Genomic DNA, 10963 nt, shown 5'->3' with positions numbered 1-10963 from the left:
TCCCCTGGTCTGTGGGTTCGAGTCCCGCGTCGGGCTCTGTGCTGACAGCTCAGAGCCTGGGGCCTGTTTCCAATTCTGTGTCTCCCTCTCTCTGCTCCTGCTCTGTTCAGGGTCTCTCTCTCTCTCTCTCAAAATTAAATAAACATTAAAAAAATTAAAAGAAAAACACTGCTTGATAGCTCTGGGCAGAAGAATTCCTATCAAAAAAGACTTTTTTTCCCTGTGGTCCTGAGCTGACAGCGTCCTGTTTGGACAAGGAATCGTGGGTGATGTGAGGCGGAGAGTAGCTTTAGGCCCCACATCCAGGACTCCAGTTAGCTACCCCGTCACAGACAAAATGGGCATTTCTAGAAGGCAGGACGACCACGTGCTGAAGTCTCAAAACCATGACGCACGATCGGCAAGGCCCCTGGAACACGCTGCGTTTGCATACGCGGCCAGGCGTCCACATCTGCCTCTGCCGACGTCTTTGCGAAGTGCGTGCGGAGGCAGCGTTCATGCATGGAGGCTCTCTGCTCCATCCCCTGGCCTCGGTTCCCAACCGGACCCACCCCTCCTGAAGAAGCCACAGAGAACACATTATGTTCTTCCAAAATAAATATATTGGCGAGGCAATGTTCACCTTTGAAAATACCTCCTTTTCTCCACCAAAAATGTCTCTTTTCAATGGTGAGCCTTTCAAATGATCTGAGCTACCATTACTAAACTAATTTCTATTCAGGGCATATACCTTTCACTTAAAGTGATGTAGAGCCCCTTTTTCTCTTCATGTGGTGGAAGATAAACTGTTTAAATGCCATTTACTAGAGAGACAAGACAATACGAAATAATACACTCCTCCTCTGATCTGGCAGTTCCCGCTTCTAGAATTTACCTCATGGAGATGACTCAACTAGGAAAGAAAATATACATGTGAAAATACACTCACTTCAGCATTGTTTAGAAACACCAAATCAGAAACCATACAACCGCTGACAGAGAAGGGATCAAATAAACAGACTCTGTAGCCACTGAAAATAGCTGGTATGCGTCTTACATGCGGCCGTGCAGTGATGCCCTTGACCGGCTGTTGGGTGAAAAGAAAACAGACTAGAGAACAGTGCGGGATAGATGTGCGTGTGCAGGGAGGGGGCGGGAGCGGGAGGGGAAGGCGCTTGAGAGATGGATTCCATGTTACAAGACTACTATCTTTGTTCATGAGATCGGTGATACTTTTTCCTTTCGCTCTGTAAGAAATACGTATGTTCAACAATGAGAATGTAAAGATCTGAAGTGCTTGGGATGCTGGATCTAAGTATTATTTCAGAGAATGGCCACTAAATATTCTTACTGGAATTCTAGGGTCTTACTAAGTGGCCCATGCCTCAACTTGCCCCCAGTCAATCTCCAATGGGCTGTGTGACTTCAGTCCTCTGGGACCAGGATTTGCCACCAGTTAGCTGAAAGGGTAAGATTCAAGCAGCTCCTAGGTCCCTGTTAGCCCCACCGGAATTCCCATCACACAGTGGTTTTGAGTCACCTTAGTCATTAAGTCATTTCAGAAGCCCTAAATGCGAAGCAGCATCCTTCTGTCTACTTAATAGAAAAAGACACGCAGGCAGCCTCCACCAATAGGCTTCATGTGCTTACTCCGTGCCAGTGTCCATTCATTCATTCGAATACTGATTCGGTACCTATGATACGCCAGTCTTCTTGGTGCTGTGGACACAGCGGTGCCTAGAAAGGTCACTTTGATTTATGCAGGTTCTCCGTGCCTTTGCTTCCCCTGTGCCCATCCCCACCCTCAGTGAAGAAGGGTGTGCACTCAGGAAGCAGGCAGCGAAGGATGGTGTGTTTCACACGCTTGGTGGGAATGACAGAAAACAGTTTGGTAACAAAGTTAAGTTTAAACCACTGGTTTCTGTATTTAATTTTGATCGTATGGGTGAAATCTTGCCATTCACTCCAAACCTTAAACCAAATAGCCCTCTCTAAGGGATGCGCCCCACCGCCAGGCCGCTATTCTGACTGGAGCCATCCCTGGCCTCTGGGTAAACTCTAAGTCACACGCCCAACGCCCTGCAGTCTCATAATGGGCTCCTAGGAAGCGAACTGGAAGTGGAGCGATGCGGCGAAATGGATCACTCTCGACTGGTCTTGAGGGATATGGCCACCACAACCAGGGGTATGAAGGAGGAATCTGCAGGTGGGTCATTGCCTTACCCTTTCTCAAGTGCAGGTGGCCACATGTGCACCTGGGAGGGGGTAAAACAAGGTAAAACCCCACTGGGGCTACAGCTCCATTCATTCACTCATTCATTCATTCGTTACTCATTCATTCAGCACTCACTCATTCACTGACAAACTAACCTACATAAATGAGACTGTCCTCTATGTGTTATTCTATCGCCTCTTTTAGAATCTCTATCTATGGGGCGCCTGGGTGGCTCAGTTGGTTAAGCGTCCAACTTCAGCTCAGGTTGTGATTTCACAGTCCGTGGGTTAGAGCCCCATGCCGGGCTCTGTGCCTACAGCTCAGAGCCTGGAGCCTGCTTCAGATTCTGTGTCTCCCTCTTTCTCTGCCTATCCCCCACTCATGCTCTGTTTCGTTCTCAATAATAAACAAACATAAAAAAATTAAAAAGCAAAACAAAACAAAATAGAATCTGTATCTAATTTACAAATTCCAGCGACCTCAGACACTAACTACACCAAGGCATCTAGATGTAAAGATCAACGTGTGGTAATGACCTGAGTCTGGAGCCTGGCTTTCCTCTCTAGCGCTTTGCGGTGGTGTGAACTTGGACTAGGGGATGACCCTTTCACTGCCTCAGCTTCCCCTTATCCTGAAAGTGGGGCTCAATCAGAGTGCTTCATTCACAAGAAGGCTTTAGGAGGTGATGTAGGCTGACATCAGTAAAGTCCTGAGCAACAGTCTGACGCACACAGGTCACCACATACGCACAAGCTATCGTTGTGAAGTCCCGGTTGTTAATGGGGAAATACTTACACACTTAATGCCACATATTAGAGGAAATCAGAGAGAATGTGGAACTGGAAAGGGATCTCAGAAATAATGTAATTCTGCCTCCTTATCTTTCAGATGAATCAAATGAGGCAGAGGGCCTCCGAGACCCGCCGTAGGCTAGTGGATCTCTGGGGGCCTGGGGTCAGTCTTTAGTCTAGGTCTCTAGGGCACAGACTTCTCAGGTGCCAGAAATTACAGGGAAGAAGTGTCCCTTCTAAACAGCTTTTTAAAAAAAGTGTATGAAGCAACATTATGCGTATGTGAACAGACACCAGGTGCTGGGAGTGACCAGGGGCTTTACCGTGTCCACACACGAGGGTTTGGGGAGGAACCTCATGCTGTCCCTGGTTAAGAACATGCCCATCACTATTTTGTGGTGCACACTCAGAAATACTTCTGTTCCCAATAAAGAGCAGAAATGAAGTCAGAGGACATTTGGGAAAGGCCATACTTTTGAAATTTGGTCACAATTTTTGGTAATTGGTCACAAGTTTTATTTGGTCCTCGGCCTCACTGCCGTCTCCCCACGCTCAGATCCCCATGCTGACGTTCTCACTTCTGGGTAACGTGTGTGGTGTGCAACCCGCACTAGGAACCGAACTTGCGAGACGGAGGACTCCCAGCTCACTGCTACCCTCTCCAGCTCTCCTGGTTTGGTCAGTGCACCAGTCGGCAATGCCGACCCCAGGCCTGGGGCTGGCTCCCAGTAGGAAACGTCCTGGCTGTCGGTCTCTGGCCGCAGCCAGGCCACTGTAAACGCTGCCTGCCTGTGCTCTGCCATCACGGCAACAGCCCCGTCCACGCCACCTCTTCCCTGCCTAGCCCCTGCAACGACTCTCAGAAGTGCCCCCGCCCCTGCTCCTAATATCGGCTCCTTCTGCTGTCACCTCCTCGCCACCCTCTGCCTGGAGGCCATCAGAACCTCACTGAAACTTAAAACGGAGAGCTCAGGTACCTACGGTAGCCTCCCACTCCCCTCCCCGACATCCAGACAAAACGTCCTGAGGTTCCTGCCACCTACAGGCGGGGGCTGGTCAAGCTCTCCCACCCCGTCTGCTGTCCCCTTATTCCCTAGGCTCCTGTCCTACCTGGTGGCGGACACTGATATCAGAACCGAGGACCTGCTCGTCCTGCAGGGAATGCTGTCCCCCAGGAGGTCAGAACTCCTCCCTCCCACCTCTGGGTCTGAAACAAGGGCCACCTGCTCAGAGATCCCTCCGTGGCCGATCCGTCTCCTGCTCAACCACGTAACCACAGAGGATCCTTCTCACAGCATTTATCAGTGGATGTAGTCTTATTTAGCTATTGAGATGTGGGGATAACAGCTCCCAGTGCCCTGGGGCCAGGCTGGCCAAGGGCTTGCCGTGCTGTTTTATCTTTAGCATCTGAAAGAATTCCCCAGAAAATGACCCATAGGTCAGCGCCAGTGATCGGCTGGTCTTCCTCAGAATACTCTGCATCCATGTGCAAAGATGTATCTATTATCTACTGTCTCTTTGGCCACGTCTCTTTGGCTTGAATTGAGTATGGCCTGACCTCGGGCTGTTCACATACTGTGCCTTGAATGGTAATACATTAAAAATAAGCTCCTCTTGTTTACACTAACGCTTTGTCACACCTTTTGGGGGGTGTCCCATTGTCTGAGCTTTCACACGAGTAGACTGGTGTGATTACCCCACATCAGGATGCAGGATGGCACAGTGACCCTGGACACCCCTCTGGCGGTCCCTCTGTCCTCACAGCCCCGCCTCACCCCCGTCTGCTCCCTGTCACTGTGGCTGCCTAGAAGTGGGATGCAACTTTTCACTCGGCATAATGCCCTGGAGAGGCACACAGTCACTGCCTGTCACTGCTGAATGGCACCCCAGCAAGGGACACCTGTTTCCATACAGCCCAAGGGGAAGTCCTGTCCGGCTGGCAGCCACCCATGTTCTCATCCCTGCTCAGCTCCCCATAACCACTTACCGGGCAAAGACGGTGCCGCTGCCGCCCGGGAAGGTGTAGGGGTGCTGCTTCCGGAACACGTGCCCCACGCGGCTGCAGGGAACGATCTCCAGGCTGCCGCCACACTGCCACACGCGGAACGAGATCTCTGAGGTGGTGAACAAGACAGGATTGACTGACAGAGCCCCAGACTGCTCTGAATGGCAGCCATGTCCACCCACCGCCATCCCACCCAAGGGCTCACGTGCCCTCATCTCCTGAAGGAGATGTGACTTCCAGAACCCAGTCCTGAGCGTTCTACAGCCAGTATCTCCTGGGTCCATGGCACAATCAAGAGAGTGTGTGCCGGCAAATCAGGCTGACTGTAGTGAAAACATTTATCGAAATCATCACGTTGTGCCTTAAATAGACACAATGTTAAACTGTCAATTGCACCTCAATAAAGCCAGAGAGAGAAAAAAAGGATCGAATGAAAGTTCCTACTTTGGTTCGCTAAGGGGGGTGTCTCTACCATGGTGTGGCTTTACAGAAATGGAAAGTGGCATAGACAAACAGGAAACGAATGTCAAACAAACTCCTACACTCGGACCCTTACTAGCTTAGATGTCAGCACAGAGCCAAACCATGGAGTCAGCTAGATCTGTGTTACCAAGTTCCATGTTGTCCTTAAAGGATTCAATTCCAAATTAAAAATCAATGAAAGAGCACGCAGAAACATTGTTCAGATTCAGACAAGTCACCAGCAGACAAGTGGGATGCTTTGGTCTATTTTGAATGCGAAGGGCTCCGGGCACAAGACCTAGCACATCAGAGCCACATCACAGGGACCAACTGATGAAACGCTTGCACGGAATGCTTCCCTATCTGATTCGTGATCAGGGGCTCTTACATTTGCACTCGTTTTGTATCAACACTGTTAGAAAAGGCACTCGGAAGGTGTATAAACATCGATGAATCAAAGGCATGAAATGCCCACACTGGGCCTTTGATGTCAGATATAACTGGCCACCCACCGTACAGGCCAACTTCCTCTAAAATTTATTTTCAGTGCACTGACCATGAGTACGCTGTCAGGCTTTCTCTGTTCAGGAGGAAACAACTCTTCCCTTGAATTTCAAAATGTATGCTTCACCAGAACTGTGCATTATGAGCAGACCTCATGTACCTGACAAGTTCATGGTTGCCTATGGACTGTGGTAATAACCGAAGACGCCGGAGTACCACAGATCCCTCAGAGCTGGCCATGGACTTCGTTAGCCAGTAACCAACGGTTCACCTGCTTCGGCACAGAACCTGCCTACAGGAGGAAGGAGATGCTCACGCTGACTTCAACACACACGCTGCCCGGAGCGTCTGTACTCGGGAAAAGCGCAGCGCGAGGCTGGCTTTTAGAAGGGCCTGGCAGCCCCTGACTGGGCACATGTCCTCTCTCCCACCATCGACATGGCTGCAACAGTCCTCGCGGTTTGTACAGAAGGCCACTTCCTCGACGTCACTTCATACCCTTAAGAACACAGTGAGCCTGAATTAGCAGTCACCACTGCAAGTACAAACGGATCAGAAGGAAGGTGGGATGTGGGCAGACCACAAGTGGGCGCTGGGTAAATCTTCCAGGCAAGGCCCTGTATGTGGTGGCAGGTGCCCAGACCACGCTGCTCATGGCACGTGCCACCCGCTGGGGCACCATGGGAGTTTCCAGCACTGGATCTGGCAAATGGAAGTAGGAAATGCCTCACTGGCTAGAAAGGAGTGGTTGTGCCACTGAAGTGGGCCTTTTGTAACCGAGTCCCTTGCAGCCTTGAAAACTGGAGGGTCATGAGCACCCACGCCTCTCTTGGGAAGGGTTTCTGACTCTCTTCATGCCCAACAAAGCCTTGAATAAGCGGTTCTCTGTGTTTCAGGAAAATAAGAATTGAAATATCTGCTTGCCTAACCCAAACATTCGAACTGGGGGCTAGGAAGGCCCCGTGACTTCCGTGTGGGGAATCTTTGAAATCAGGAGGGGATCCATTCAGAGATCCGGTGGGAGATCTGGAAGGCCACATACAATTACAATGACATTCAACTCTGACCGCACTTGAACTTGGGGACGCTACAACTTGGGAACACATATCTTGCATATAGTTTATCTGTCTCTTGGCTCTGCTGACAACCCGCTGTGAGGTCTCAAGACCCCGGCCCTTCAAGGAGGCATGAAATGAAACACGTGGAGCCGGTGAAAATCTCTATGTTGTGCCCCTGAAACTAACGAAACCATAGCGCTGTGTTTAACTAGACCTCAGTTGAGAAAAAAAGCAAGCACAAAATGAGATGAGGTACCGGAAGCAGTTAGCATCTACCTAATGTGGGGACACAGCACAAAGGACAAAGAATGTGCCCAAGGAGTCGAACTCCTGTGTCTCACAGGGACTGGGGATCCAGTTGCGGACACTGGACTTACATTACCAGCTAGGGCAGGCGGGAGCTGTCGTGGTTGGGGGGGTGCACCTGGAGGTGGCCTTGGACTTGACTTAGGCATCCCCACACCCCACCTCATCTGGCATGTCCACACACCATGCAGGGTGGACACACACTGGTAGGCACCCACTGGCACTCCAAAGAAGAAGTCAGAGCAGTGTCAAAAAGGCTGAGACTGAGGACTTTTCTTGCTGAAACCCTATGCCTGTCCACCCTCTGGAGACGGTGGAAGAGTCCCTGAGAATGACCCACGCAGGGACCGCTCCAGCCCCTTCCTCCCCGTCCTGCCTCACCCCAATCTGAGGCCCCTCAAGCCCCTCACCCATGACACAGCTACATAAATATAAAAACCAAACCAACAAAGGATCTCCAACGTCCCCATGGGTATTTACATTGACACCTCCTGACGCTGTGGCCCAAAGGCTGGCTGCCGCGTCATCTGCCTGACCTGTGCTCCCAGCGGACAGCACACCCTTTGAAAACCACGTCATGTTTTCAGGAAATGGTCACCTAAGTGACACACTGTCCCCCCGGGGGGGGGGTCCCGGCTGGCCAGATTTTCATGAAGCCATTGGGAGAGGTCTGTGGATGGAGGGTGACTCAGAATTCTCTTCAGAAGGTTAATAATTCTTCTGAAGCCTTGCGTGCTCAAACGGCTTCTATACGAGTCCGCCCTGTCAACGTGTCATTAAAAAAACAACCAAAAGGAGTCTGACTCATGGTCTTCAGTCCCAGCATCGCTACTGAGGCTGAAGAAGCTTTTCAGCATCAAAGTGAAGCAGACAGACCCTCCACAGAAGAGATGCTGTCACTACCTTCAACATCATGAAGTGAGGGAACTGTAACAGGCTAGGCTAGCTTTATTCCTTCGTTTGGAAGGAACAAAGAAAAAAATATCAAAGTTTCTGTTACAGATGAAAACTCCTAAAAATGGCGGTGACATCATTTTTCCTCTCTATTGTCCCTGCCCTGCCTTCTCCCGGGGTTTGCCCACCCAAGGACGGATGGTGCCCAACAGCATCAACAGCTGAGGAGAATCAGTTCAGGAGCCCCAGCAAAAAACAATCAGCAGAAAAAGCCAAGACAAAAAACAAAAACAAACAAAAATCAAGCAAAATAAGGACAGTCTTTTTATCTTAATGCAATAAATATGATGCAGGTACAATCCCAGACCAAAGTCTATAAAATTTCATTGTCCCGGGGTGCCTGGGTGGCTCAGTCCGTTACACGTCCAACTTCGGCTCAGGTCATGATCTCGACCCCACATCTGGCTCTGTGCTGACAGCTCAGAGGCTGGAGCCTGCTTTGGATTCTGAGTCTCTCTCTCAGCCCTTCTCCTGCTCAAACTCTGTCTCTTTCTCTCTGTCTCAAAAATAAACATTAAAAAAATAAAATTTCATTGTCCCTAAACCTGAGGAAGAATGATCTGCATGGGTTAGTCAAACAGACAGAAAATCAAACCAAAGGAGAACTGTAATCACGAAGGGATTAAACACCAAGGTCTCTCCATGCTGTGTGATTTCCAGGACTACGGTCAACCCCACGAGGCTGACCCAGGCTCACTTTCCAGTCCACATGGCTGAAAGCGAATCCTATAGCCTGCGATGCTTCCTCCTGTCTATAAGCTCACTTTCCAAGCCCTCGGGTCCAAATTACATTGAAGAGTTTCCATTTTCCTTTAAAGACACTGCCTGTCTTTTAGTATCCCGTCTTCTAACTTAGGGTGACAGATTTTAACACCCAGCCCAAGACACTCTGAAGAGAAAAAGAGATGTTACTGATACTTATTTGGGGATGGATGGTGTCTGATGAGCGGTGACCAAAGTCTTTATAGTTATTTGCCATTTGGCTGCTCAGATATCGCAAGCTCTTGCCCACCAGCCTCTTCAAAGTGTCCACTTTTCATTCTGACGCCACTGATGGGCAGGAAAAGGCTGCGGTGTCACCAGGCTCAGAGAGCCAAGACGCAGCTCACACGTACCCAGGTTTTCTCCGCCCCACACATCCATCATCATGTCGTACTTCCCCAGTTCTTCAAAATAGAGCTTGTCCATCACGAACAGCCCACCAGCAATCATAGGTGTTCTGGAAAGGCAGAGAGGGTGGAGGGGAAGAGAGGGAGAGGTCCAAGGTCAAGGTTAGATCTCCTGCATTCTAATGCCAAGGTCAGGTCTATGAGGTGACTTTAGAAACAATGGCACAGCTACAGTTCCCCAATCAGGGCTCAGGATGCTCTCGCTGCTTTTCCACTGCTGGGCTGATGCTCCCACAGGGCAAGGGGCTGGCCCCAGTCCCCTACAAGAGAGTGACCACTGAAGCTGGGGGCACTCACTGACAAGTGGCCCTAGGTACTCGTCCTTTCTGTGCCTCTGTTTCCCTAGAGGATTACAAAGAACAGTGTATATGAGCTCTCCGGAGATTCTGTAAATGACGCAACAACGTCAGCGGTTCTTCTCCGCAAGCCGGGTCCTCCTGTTAGATGGGGCCCATCACCTTTGTGTCTCCTCGTCAGCCTCAGAGGGGGCTAGCTGAGCCCCTCCTTCCTTCCCAGCAGACGCCCTGAGAATAGGTGTCAAGTGCTGGCACTGTAGTACACACTGTGACGCTGGATAAATGCTAGCATGCGCTGGAAGTCGTGTGGGGGTGGGTGCCAGTGGGAGTTGGTGGTGGGTGTCCCTGGGCGGGGGGGTCAGTGCTGGGAGTCTCTAGCACTGCCACCACTCAAGTGTGTCTGTCCTGCAGAGGCCCCTGCGTTTGTGCCCAGCTAAAGGCAGTAGACTCCTGACTCCCAGTCTGAATCTCCCGGCAGGGCATGGCCTGAGAGGCGGAGAGCCAGGTGTCAGTGAACACAGCTCTCTCTTCTGTGGGCAAACAGGGGAGCAGAGACGGCTCAGACTCGGAAGTGTAGCAGTAGAAGGGATTCATACTCAGCCACCCATTCTCCTCGGTCTCTGAGTTCAGCTTGCGGACCCCGCCCTGCTGCAGCAGCGCAGAGGAGCCCACCGAACACGTACATCTGCCTCCTACATCTGTACGAGACTTCACCTGAGGAAATCTCCAAGCACTTCAGTCTACAATTGGTGGCACACACTCACTTAACTAAGTGCCTAGAAAACATGAGGCCCGGGGGCTCACCTGTGAGGGGCACCCCAAAGGATGGCCAGCACTTACTTTATGGGGGCGACCGGGTTCCCTTGCCGGGATCTTCTCTGCTCAGGCGTCATGTAATCCCACTTGAATACCAAGTTCCAGTCAAAACCTGCCGGCCACAGAGAAGACACAAGACACGGGGCGCTGACAAGCAGGGACTGTGCCCCTGCACTGCCGCCCCTCACTGCTTAGACGTATTTGTATGTGATGTCTGGACTGGGCTCACTGAGACCACACACAGCAAAAAAAAAAAAAAAATTCAAAACAGAAGAGCGAGACCATGAAGCCAGCAGCAGAAGGGAGAGGGTGCCCTCCAGGGGGGTCTCCTGGGACAGAAGACGTGGGTCAGGCCTTCCTATGATTAAAATGCCTGAGGGTAACGGATGCAGGAAGAGAAGGGGTCCA

The 10963-nt window shown here is 50.8% G+C and overlaps 1 protein-coding gene across 1 annotated transcript in view; it reads right to left on the bottom strand.

Annotated features, from left to right (window-relative positions):
* The window catches only part of GALNT2 (polypeptide N-acetylgalactosaminyltransferase 2), a 90995-nt gene that overhangs the window by 16318 nt on the left and 63714 nt on the right, over positions 1-10963 (bottom strand). Inside the window, exons 9-11 of the mRNA XM_029919345.1 lie at positions 10580-10667; positions 9390-9493; positions 4973-5099 (exon numbers count right to left, since the gene is read on the bottom strand). Of these exons, the coding sequence (XP_029775205.1) occupies positions 4973-5099; positions 9390-9493; positions 10580-10667 (319 nt within the window). The remainder of the gene's footprint in view (positions 1-4972; positions 5100-9389; positions 9494-10579; positions 10668-10963) is intronic.

Source organism: Suricata suricatta, chromosome 2, assembly GCF_006229205.1.
Source record: "Suricata suricatta isolate VVHF042 chromosome 2, meerkat_22Aug2017_6uvM2_HiC, whole genome shotgun sequence".
Lineage (NCBI taxonomy): Eukaryota > Metazoa > Chordata > Mammalia > Carnivora > Herpestidae > Suricata > Suricata suricatta.
Note: the sequence above shows the minus strand (reverse complement) of the source record. Positions and strands in the feature narration are given on the sequence as shown.